General features: G+C 43.0%; 1 protein-coding gene across 1 annotated transcript in view; it reads left to right on the forward strand.

Annotated features, from left to right (window-relative positions):
- Window positions 1-12500, forward strand: part of glra1 (glycine receptor, alpha 1) — a 121747-nt gene that overhangs the window by 93187 nt on the left and 16060 nt on the right. Inside the window, exons 9-10 of the mRNA XM_065018339.1 lie at window positions 3788-4002; window positions 7529-7675. Coding sequence (XP_064874411.1) covers window positions 3788-4002; window positions 7529-7675 — 362 coding nt within the window. The remainder of the gene's footprint in view (window positions 1-3787; window positions 4003-7528; window positions 7676-12500) is intronic.

Here is a 12500-nt window from a genome sequence, read left to right on the forward strand (position 1 = left end):
CAACACTAATCATTGTCGCTGGTGCATTGCAGTTTCGCTCTCGCTACACTAGCTGTAATATTGTCAACCTAATTTGTTTTCGATCTGTAAATATCATCTCTGTCTGTCTGTCTGTCTGTCTGTCTGTCTGTCTGTCTGTCTGTCTGTCTGTCTGTCTGTCTGTCTCTTTCTATCTTTCTTTCTTTCTTTCTGTCTGTCAAATACACCCCACTATCATCGCGAGACCATATCTTATCAGATGCAAAAGCCCTGAAGTGTATCACAGCTATAAATCCATTTCAATGACGCTGTGTCTCCCTCTGTCCACATCCAAAACAATACACTAGGGTTCAACTCTAATTGAATTAAAAGTCTTCAAGACAAAGACAGTCTTCTATGACTATAAGCTGAGTTAATGACTTGTCAGCGATCTGAGCATCGAAGCCACTTTGACAGACAAGACACACCTGGTGCTCACATCACACAGTCAGCATGAAAAGAAAGAGGATATCTATCATGAGTTTATAATGCCCTCTTTTAGCTTATGTTCTGGGCTAATGTCCAAAATGGCACCCTTAGTGCCCTATAAGCCCTGTACTATATAGGGAATAGGGTGCTGTTTGGGAGGAATCCTTACCGTCCGATGTGGTGTTTGCTACGCAGCTGTGGTCAGGGAAGTAGATGGGTTCAACCACAACATAAGACATGTCAACTGTAGTGGGTTCAACCACAACATAATACATGTCAACTGTAGTGGGTTCAACCACAACATAATACATGTCAACTGTAGTGGGTTCAACCACAACATAATGCATGTCAACTGTAGTGGGTTCAACCACAACATAATACATGTCAACTGTAGTGGGTTCAACCACAACATAATACATGTCAACTGTAGTGGGTTCAACCACAACATAATACATGTCAACTGTAGTGGGTTCAACAACAACATAATGCATGTCAACTGTAGTGGGTTCAACCACAATAGAACACCTGTCAGCTGTAGTGGGTTCAACCACAACATAATGCATGTCAACTTTACATTTACATTTAAGTCATTTAGCAGACGCTCTTATCCAGAGCGACTTACAAATTGGTGCTTTCACCTTATGACATCCAGTGGAACAGCCACTTTACAATAGTGCATCTAGGTCTTTTAAGGGGGGGTGAGAAGGATTACTTTATCCTATCCTAGGTATTCCTTAAAGAGGTGGGGTTTCAGGTGTCTCCGGAAGGTGGTGATTGACTCCGCTGTCCTGGCGTCGCGAGGGAGTTTGTTCCACCATTGGGGGGCCAGAGCAGCGAACAGTTTTGACTGGGCTGAGCGGGAACTGTACTTCCTCAGTGGTAGGGAGGCGAGCAGGCCAGAGGTGGATGAACGCAGTGCCCTTGTTTGGGTGTAGGGCCTGATCGGAGCCTGGAGGTACTGAGGTGCCGTTCCCCTCACAGCTCCGTAGGCAAGCACCATGGTCTTGTAGCGGATGCGAGCTTCAACTGGAAGCCAGTGGAGAGAGCGGAGGAGCGGGGTGACGTGAGAGAACTTGGGAAGGTTGAACACCAGACGGGCTGCGGCGTTCTGGATGAGTTGTAGGGGTTTAATGGCACAGGCAGGGAGTCCAGCCAACAGCGAGTTGCAGTAATCCAGACGGGATATGACAAGTGCCTGGATTAGGACCTGCGCCGCTTCCTGTGTGAGGCAGGGTCGTACTCTGCGGATGTTGTAGAGCATGAACCTACAGGAACGGGCCACCGCCTTGATGTTATTTGAGAACGACAGGGTGTTGTCCAGGATCACGCCAAGGTTCTTAGCGCTCTGGGACGAGGACACAATGGAGTTGTCAACCGTGATGGCGAGATCATGGAACGGGCAGTCCTTCCCCGGGAGGAAGAGCAGCTCCGTCTTGCCGAGGTTCAGCTTGAGGTGATGATCCGTCATCCACACTGATATGTCTGCCAGACATGCAGAGATGTGATTCGCCACCTGGTCGTCAGAAGGGGGAAAGGAGAAGATTAATTGTGTGTCGCACTGCATAGCAATGATAGGAGAGACCATGTGAGGTTATGACAGAGCCAAGTGACTTGGTGTATACTGTAGTGGGTTCAACCACAATAGAACACCTGTCAGCTGTAGTGGGTTCAACCACAACATAATGCATGTCAACTGTAGTGGGTTTAACCACAACAGAACACCTGTCAGCTGTAGTGGGTTCAACCACAACATAACAACTGTTGGCTGTTGTGGGTTTAACCACAACATAATGCATGTCAGCTGTAGTGGGTTTAACCACAACAGAACACCTGTCAGCTGTAGTGGGTTCAACCACAACATAACAACTGTTGGCTGTTGTGGGTTTGTCAGCTGTAGTGGGTTCAACCACAACAGAACACCTGTCAGCTGTAGTGGGTTCAACCACAACATAACGTCTGTCAGCTGAGGTGGTGTGTTACATTTGAACGTAGGGGGTACTTTAACTACAGCCACTCTGTCAAACTGATGTTCTCTCCAGGGCTCTGCCTCAGTCTCTTCCAACACTGCAGGGAAATAGGAGGATAATTCAGCACGGAGGCTATCCATTTCATTGCCCACAGTTGACTTTCTTCTTTGTGTTCTTGAGACAGATTGGATGATGCGTTATAGTATATCAGTCATGATAAACAGTAGCTCCATAACACAGCAGCAACAGCAGAGAAAGATTAGATAATACTATTATAATATATCATAGCATAGCATATTGACTGTATTGTAGTAATAATACTATAATATATATTATATCATAGTATAGACTGTATTGTAGTAATAATATTGTAATATATATTTTATCATAGTATAGACTGTATTGTAGTAATAATACTATAATATATATTATATCATAGTATAGACTGTATTGTAGTAATAATATTGTAATATATATTTTATCATAGTATAGACTGTATTGTAGTAATAATACTATAATATATATTATATCATAGTATAGACTGTATTGTAGTAATAATATTGTAATATATATTTTATCATAGTATAGACTGTATTGTAGTAATAATACTATAATATATATTTTATCATAGTATAGACTGTATTGTAGTAATAATATTGTAATATATATTTTATCATAGTATAGACTGTATTGTAGTAATAATACTATAATATATATTATATCATAGTATAGACTGTATTGTAGTAATAATATTGTAATATATATTATATCATAGTATAGACTGTATTCTAGTAATAATACTATAATATATATATATATATATATATAATATCATAGTATATAGACTGTATTGTAGTAATAATACTATAATATATATTATATAATAGTATATAGACTGTATTGTAGTAATAATATTATAATATATATTTTATCATAGTATAGACTATGTTGTAGTAATACTATTATAACATATCATATTATATCATAGTATATAGACTGTATTGTAATAATACTATTATAATATATAATACTATAAAGACTGTATAGTAGCAATAATATTATAATATATCATAGTATATAGACTCTATTGTAGTAATAATAGTATATCATAGTACTGTATATAGACTCTATTGTAGTAATAATATTATATCATAGTACTGTATATAGACTCTATTGTAGTAATAATATTATATCATAGTATATAGACTCTATTGTAGTAATAATACCATATATCATATTATTATATGACCCCTGCTTTCTCCTCTGTCTGTGTCCTCTGTATAATACTGAACCCCTGCTTTCTCCTCTGTCTGTGTCCTTTGTATAATACTGAACCCCTGCTTTCTCCTCTGTCTGTGTCTTCTGTAAAACAGGAAAGTTCACTTGTATCGAGGCTCGTTTCCATCTGGAGAGGCAGATGGGCTATTACCTGATTCAGATGTACATCCCCAGCCTTCTGATTGTCATTTTGTCCTGGGTGTCCTTCTGGATCAACATGGACGCTGCACCTGCCAGAGTGGGACTGGGCATTACCACCGTGCTCACTATGACCACCCAGAGCTCCGGCTCCCGAGCCTCCCTCCCCAAGGTGAGACAAACTCCCTAACCCAGAGCTCCTGCTCCCGAGCCTCCCTCCCCAGGGTGAGACAAACTCCCTAACCGAGAGCTCCTGCTCCTGAGCCTCCCTCCCCAAGGTGAGACAAACTCCCTAACCCAGAGCTCCTGCTCCCGAGCCTCCCTCCCCAGGGTGAGACAAACTCCCTAACCGAGAGCTCCTGCTCCTGAGCCTCCCTCCCCAAGGTGAGACAAACTCCCTAACCCAGAGCTCCTACTCCCGAGCCTCCCTCCCCAGGGTGAGACAAACTCCCTAACCTAGAGCTCCTGCTCCCGAGCCTCCCTCCCCAAGGTGAGACAAACTCCCTAACCGAGAGCTCCTGCTCCTGAGCCTCCCTCCCCAAGGTGAGACAAACTCCCTAACCCAGAGCTCCTGCTCCCGAGCCTCCCTCCCCAAGGTGAGACAAACTCCCTAACCCAGAGCTCCTGCTCCCGAGCCTCACTCCCCAAGGTGAGACAAACTCCCTAACCCAGAGCTCCTGCTCCCGAGCCTCACTCCCCAAGGTGAGACAAACTCCCTAACCCAGAGCTCCTGCTCCCGAGCCTCCCTCCCCAAAGTGAGACAAACTCCCTAACCCAGAGCTCCTGCTCCCGAGCCTCCCTCCCCAAGGTGAGACAAACTCCCTAACCCAGAGCCCCTGCTCCCGAGCCTCCCTCCCCAAGGTGAGACAAACTCCCTAACCCAGAGCCCCTGCTCCCGAGCCTCCCTCCCCAAGGTGAGACAAACTCCCTAACCCAGAGCTCCTGCTCCCGAGCCTCCCTCCCCAAGGTGAGACAAACTCCCTAACCCAGAGCCCCTGCTCCCGAGCCTCCCTCCCCAAGGTGAGACAAACTCCCTAACCCAGAGCCCCTGCTCCCGAGCCTCCCTCCCCAAGGTGAGACAAACTCCCTAACCCAGAGCTCCTGCTCCCGAGCCTCCCTCCCCAAGGTGAGACAAACTCCCTAACCCAGAGCCCCTGCTCCCGAGCCTCCCTCCCCAAGGTGAGGAGAGGAAGAGGAACACAGCACACCTGCACCTGTCTTTGACACACACACAGAGATACAGACATGAACACACACACACAGTCAGATACAGACATGAACACACACACACACACACAAACACACACACACAGTCAGATACAGACATGAACACACACACACACACACACAGACACAGTCAGATACAGACATGAACACACACACAGATACAGACATGAACACACACACACAGTCAGATACAGACATGAACACACACACACAGTCAACTACAAACCACACTGTCTAGTGTCGTAGATGAACTACAAACCACACTGTCTATTGTCGTAGATGAACTACAAACCACACTGTCAATTGTCGTAGATGAACTACAAACCACACTGTCTATTGTCCTGGATGAACTACAAACCACACTGTCTATTGTCCTGGATGAACTACAAACCACACTGTCTATTGTCCTAGATGAACTACAAACCACACTGTCTATTGTCCTAGATGAACTACAAACCGCACTGTCTATTGTCCTGGATGAACTACAAACCACACTGTCTATTGTCCTGGATGAACTACAAACCACACTGTCTATTGTCCTAGATGAACTACAAACCACACTGTCTATTGTCCTAGATGAACTACAAACCACACTGTCTATTGTCCTAGATGAACTACAAACCACACTGTCTATTGTCCTAGACGGTAAAACTAACTCAACATAAGGAAAAAAATCCCTTTTTAAAGAAAACTATTTTTGCTATAGGGATTTTCAGATTAAAAAGGAAGAGGGACATTGCGTGAGGGACTAGTATTTTATAATTATGTCCTGGAAAAGTATCCTCCCATTTTGCTTGTTGACATTAGGTGATTCATGTTCTCTGGAAAATTGAACAAGTGAACCGTGATTTCTATGCAGTTCAGCTGTCACAATAATGATCACACAACCACGGCTGAGCGTAGGTGCACACAGCACAGACTGCTCTCCCTCTTCCACGCCTCACTGACTTGGTGCTGCATTGGTGACAGGGAGGGAAGGAGTGGATAGGGGGCCATTTTGAAAGTCACCCTTTACTGTGTCATTACTCAACAAATAGCCACCACAGAAAAGTAACTTTTTTGCTGTCATTATTGTCTATCCCCGTGTTGTAGTGCTCTACTTTCAATATGAATAGGTGAAGAAAATGTCCAGCAGATAAATACATTTCACCATTTTAAGTGATCTAAGTGCTGTAAAACAAAAACTAAAAAACACATCAAAATATCTGATCTGGAGTGGAGAAATAGAAATCCCACAATCCAATGGCACCAGGAAAGAGTAAAACAGTAGTCTGCCTCTGTCTGTCTCGGCTTGCTGCCTTCTTATCATTTGAACAATGTCTTGTGAACCATGCATTCTGTAATGCCACCTAAGCTGCATTCCAGGGCCACTTGGTCACTGACTTGTCAAATACAGTGAGCTTCAGCTGAACTGACAAGCCAACCCAGTCTAGCTTTAGCCCCATTTCCAGGTCAAAGATGTGGTTTCCATGCCTCACTCTATCTCACTGCCCAGGCAGAGCAGAGTCCTGCCAAGCCAACTGACCATACAGACTACTGCGTACTGGACAGTTCTCAGAGTTAGAAGGTAAAGGTTGTCTTTGTAGCAGACATCACAGGATTATTAGATACAGATACATATACATATATAGACGGTACCAAGGTCCGTTTCAATTGAATAGTCTACAGAATCCAGTTTAAAAAGTCACCTTCTGTTGTTGTTGGTGTTGTTGTTGGTGTTGGAGTTGTTTGTGTTGTTGGTGTTGTTGGTGGTGATGGTGTTGTTGTTGTTGGTGGTGTTGGTGGTGTTGGTGTTGTTGGTGTTGGAGTTGTTTGTGTTGTTGGTGGTGTTGGTGTTGTTGTTGTTGGTGGTGTTGGTGTTGGAGTTGTTGGTGGTGTTGGTGTTGGTGGTTTTGGAGTTGTTTGTGTTGTTGGTGGTGTTGGTGTTGGTGGTGTTGTTGTTGTTGGTGGTGTTGGTGTTGGTGGTGTTGGTGTTGTTGGTGGTGTTGGTGTTGGTGGTGTTGTTGTTGTTGGTGGTGTTGGTGTTGGAGTTGTTTGTGTTGTTGTTTGTGTTGTTGGTGTTGTTGGAGTTGTTTGTGTTGTTGGTGGTGTTGTTGTTGTTGGTGGTGTTGTTGGAGTTGTTTGTGTTGTTGGTGTTGTTGGAGTTGTTTGTGTTGTTGGTGTTGTTGGAGTTGTTTGTGTTGTTGGTGGTGTTGTTGTTGTTGGTGGTGTTGTTGGAGTTGTTTGTGTTGTTGGTGGTGTTGGTGTTGTTGGAGTTGTTTGTGTTGTTGGTGGTGTTGGTGTTGTTGGAGTTGTTTGTGTTGTTGGTGGTGTTGTTGTTGTTGGTGTTGGAGTTGTTTGTGTTGTTGGTGGTGTTGGAGTTGTTTGTGTTGTTGGTGGTGTTGTTGTTGTTGTTGTTTTTGTTGTTTCTATTCTTGTTTTTATTGTTGTTGTCCTCCTACTTACCACCGTGTCCTCCTGCCCACTCACAGGTGTCGTATGTGAAAGCCATTGACATCTGGATGGCCGTGTGCCTCCTGTTTGTCTTCTCGGCCCTGCTTGAGTACGCTGCTGTGAACTTCATCGCTCGGCAACACAAGGAACTGCTGCGCTTCAGGAGAAGGAGGCGACACATGAAGGTCAATTAACTGCTTTTAAAAAATATTATTAGGATTCACTTTTTATGATCTAATCATAGACTAGACGAACACTTTTCACAGGAACACTTCCTATCTCCTGCACCCTCCTCTCAGACCAGAGCCAGTCTCAGTTCAATATTTAGGTTTTTGCTTTCTTATATTCTCTACAGTTCATATGTAATGCTGGGGGAGTATTGAGAATCCTTAAAGCCCTTAGGATGCATCCCAAATGACACCCTAGTCCCTATATAGTGCATTACTTTTTAACCAGGGTCTATAGGGCTCTGGTTAAAAGTAGTGCACTATAAAGGGAATAGCATGCCATTTGGGACACATCCATGGACAAAGCCCAAACAGAAGAATGAGCTACTGTATGTATCAGATCCACAACAATGTAATTATTCCCACATACTTTAATATCGTAGTCTGACATAATCTATCATCTAACAGGCCCAAGAGCACACCAGGTTGTAACTGTTGGCCTTAAAGGCCACTGAATTACAGCATTCCCAATGGGTGGTGCCTGTTATCCTCGTATCAAAGTCAGTTAAACAAGTAGCCTGGTCCCAGATCTGTTCTACTGCATATCAAACTCCTGTGGTCGTTGTCATACCTAGTTTGTTATGCACATTGACCAAAGCAGTTGGCAAGACAGCACAAACAGATCTGGGATCAGGCTATAGAACAAGTAGATTGAAATTGAATACCCCATCGCTACACTCTGTGTTTTTAATAAGATCTCAGATTATTTTATTGAAACTGCATCGCTGTCGTATATCTGATGGTGTTTGTGATATTGATGTCTTGATGACTGAATATCAAATACAGCTATCAAAGTATGACTCATTTTAGTAGTATCTATCTACCACAGAGCATGTTGCCCCATCTCTTCCTAAAACTAATTTAGTAGTATCTATCTACCACAGAGCATGATGCTCTGTCTCTTCCTAAAACTCATTTAGTAGTATCTATCTACCACAGAGCATGTTGCCCCATCTCTTCCTAAAACTAATTTAGTAGTATCTATCTACCACAGAGCATGTTGCCCCATCTCTTCCTATAACTCATTTAGTAGTATCTATCTACCACAGAGCATGTTGCCCCATCTCTTCCTAAAACTCATTTAGTAGTATCTATCTACCACAGAGCATGATGCTCTGTCTCTTCCTAAAACTCATTTAGTAGTATCTATCTACCACATAGCATGTTGCCCCATCTCTTCCTAAAACTCATTTAGTAGTATCTATCTACCACAGAGCATGTTGCCCCATCTCTTCCTAAAACTCATTTAGTAGTATCTATCTACCACAGAGCATGTTGCCCCATCTCTTCCTAAAACTCATTTAGTAGTATCTATCTACCACAGAGCATGTTGCCCCATCTCTTCCTAAAACTCATTTAGTAGTATCTATCTACCACAGAGCATGTTGCCCCATCTCTTCCTAAAACTCATTTAGTAGTATCTATCTACCACAGAGCATGTTGCCCCATCTCTTCCTATAACTCATTTAGTAGTATCTATCTACTACAGAGCATGTTGCCCCATCTCTTCCTATAACTCATTTAGTAGTATCTATCTACCACAGAGCATGTTGCCCCATCTCTTCCTAAAACTCATTTAGTAGTATCTACCTACCACAGAGCATGTTGCCCCATCTCTTCCTATAACTCATTTAGTAGTATCTATCTACCACAGAGCATGTTGCCCCATCTCTTCCTAAAACTCATTTAGTAGTATCTACCTACCACAGAGCGTGTTGCCCCATCTCTTCCTATAACTCATTTAGTAGTATCTATCTACCACAGAGCATGTTGCCCCATCTCTTCCTATAACTCATTTAGTAGTATCTATCTACCACAGAGCATGTTGCCCCATCTCTTCCTAAAACTCATTTAGTAGTATCTATCTACTACAGAGCATGTTGCCCCATCTCTTCCTAAAACTCATTTAGTAGTATCTATCTACCACAGAGCGTGTTGCCCCATCTCTTCCTATAACTCATTTAGTAGTATCTATCTACCACAGAGCATGTTGCCCCATCTCTTCCTAAAACTCATTTAGTAGTATCTATCTACCACAGAGCATGTTGCCCCATCTCTTCCTATAACTCATTTAGTAGTATCTATCTACCACAGAGCATGTTGCCCCATCTCTTCCTAAAACTCATTTAGTAGTATCTATCTACCACAGAGCATGTTGCCCCATCTCTTCCTATAACTCATTTAGTAGTATCTATCTACTACAGAGCATGTTGCCCCATCTCTTCCTAAAACTCATTTAGTAGTATCTATCTACCACAGAGCATGTTGCCCCATCTCTTCCTATAACTCATTTAGTAGTATCTATCTACTACAGAGCATGTTGCCCCATCTCTTCCTATAACTCATTTAGTAGTATCTATCTACCACAGAGCATGTTGCCCCATCTCTTCCTAAAACTCTGATCTAGGGGACTATTTCTCTGCATTATTCATCTAATTTCTCTGAGGTGAAACTAGATGGAGGAATTCAAAATGGTTATTATTCTTACCATTTAATCAATACATTTTATGTGTCCAGATTAATTGATTAAATCCAAGACCGTGTGATTTCATAAGAAGTAAACCTGTCAGCCTTGAGGGGGGGAATATAGAAGAAGTCTGAGGAGGTGACTGGTGAGAGCCGCAGGAGGTGGAGGAGGAAGAGGAGGAGGTGGAGGAGGAGGAGGTGAAAGAGGTGGAGGAGAAGGAGGTAGAGGAAGAGGAGGAGAAGGAGGAGGAGGATGAGGTGGTGGAGGAGGAGGAGGAGGATGAGGTGGTGGAGGAGGAGGAGGAAGAGGAGGAGGTGGAGGAGGAGGAGGAGGTGAAGGAGGAGGAGAAGGAGGTAGAGGAGGAGGAGGTGGAGGAGGAAGAGGAGGAGGTGGGGGAGGAGGAGGTGAAGGAGGAGGTGAAGGAGGAGGAGAAGGAGGTAGAGGAGGAGGAGGTAGAGGAGGAGGGAAAAGAGAGAAAACACAGAAAACCCTAGAAGGAGTTAGACATAAATATTCCATAAAGTCCTTTTCATTCCATGCGCTGACCTGGCAGACAGGCAGGCAGGAGGCTACAGCCACAGACTACGTCCAGGGAATGTGAATCCATTCAGTCATTCAAAAGAGAGTAAAAAAGCAGAAAATAAATCCTCAGTATTATTGTTCAAATCCATAATCCCTGAAAGGAGGGTATGTACTCAGTGAGGGTAGATTAGTCAACTGTTCCCTGGAGCACTAGTCTGTCTCAGGTAAATCGAGAAGCTGGCCACATCCCTAATGGCAACCATACGGCTCTGGTCAATAGTAGTGCAATATACAGGGATTAGGGTTCCATAGGGCTCTGGTCAATAGTAGTGCACTATACAGGGAATAGGGTGCCATAGGGCTCTGGTCAAAAGTAGTGCACTATACAGGGAATAGGGTGCCATTTGGGACGTAAACTCTGAGTACCATACAGTGCTTAGTACTCTAACCTCTACAAGAGATGATAGCTGGTAGTCTGTAAATCCCAATGTTTGGCAGGAATGACCCAATTCTTCATCTAGCCTTTTAAACGGTATGAGTTCAGGAGATTCCGGTTGGGTGATGTCATCATGTACCACTGTAGTATTGTGAAATACAAGTCAAGCATTTTTCTGCTGCTTTTTATAGAAAATGCTAACAAATTCTTGTTTGAGTGGTGTTAGGCCTGTATAGTATTGCAGTTAACAATATTATACAAAATAGGACAAATATAAGCAGCCACCAAATTATTATTTAGTATTATTATATAGTATTGCAGTTAATAATATTGTTATATTGTGTTATTATCATTACATTGTTTTATGTAATTATTACCAAATATCCTGTGACTAGGCCTTTATGTAGAGATATTTTGAATTAATCTCCACTGGCCTCTCTTTCTAATGTGACTGTGATGTGGTTCATTCAGGGCCAGGTCAAAACCCTCTATTACCTCATTCTATAGGCTATCATTCAGCCAGTTCAACCTTCTAAAGGCTATCATTCAGCCAGTTCATCCTTCTAAAGGCTATCATTCAGCCAGTTCAACCTTCTATAGGCTATCATTCAGCCAGTTCAACCTTCTATAGGCTATCATTCAGCCAGTTCAACCTTCTAAAGGCTATCATTCAGCCAGTTCAACCTTCTAAAGGCTATCATTCAGCCAGTTCAACCTTCTAAAGGCTATCATTCAGCCAGTTCATCCTTCTAAAGGCTATCATTCAGCCAGTTCAACCTTCTATAGGCTATCATTCAGCCAGTTCAACCTTCTATAGGCTATCATTCAGCCAGTTCAACCTTCTAAAGGCTATCATTCAGCCAGTTCAACCTTCTAAAGGCTATCATTCAGCCTGTTCAGCCTACTTCTGCCAGTCCAACCTTCTAAAGGCTATCATTCAGCCAGTTCATCCTTCTAAATGCTATCATTCAGCCAGTTCATCCTTCTAAAGGCTATCATTCAGCCAGTTCAACCTTGTATGCACTACTGTTCCACTGGATGTCATAAGGTGAATGCACCAATTTGTAAGTCGCTCTGGATAAGAGCGTCTGCTAAATGACTTAAATGTAAATGTAAATGTTGTAAAGGCTATCATTCAGCCAGTTCAACCTTCTAAAAGCTATCATTCAGCCTGTTCAGCCTACTTCAGCCAGTCCAACCTTCTAAAGGCTATCATTCAGCCAGTACATCCTTCTAAAGGCTATCATTCAGCCAGTTCAACCTTCTAAAGGCTATAATTCAGCCAGTACATCCTTCTAAAGGCTATCATTCAGCCAGTTCAACATTCTATAGGCTATCATTCAGCCAGTTCAACCTTC

Source organism: Oncorhynchus nerka, linkage group LG5 (genome assembly GCF_034236695.1).
Source record: "Oncorhynchus nerka isolate Pitt River linkage group LG5, Oner_Uvic_2.0, whole genome shotgun sequence".
In the NCBI taxonomy this organism is placed as follows: domain Eukaryota; kingdom Metazoa; phylum Chordata; class Actinopteri; order Salmoniformes; family Salmonidae; genus Oncorhynchus; species Oncorhynchus nerka.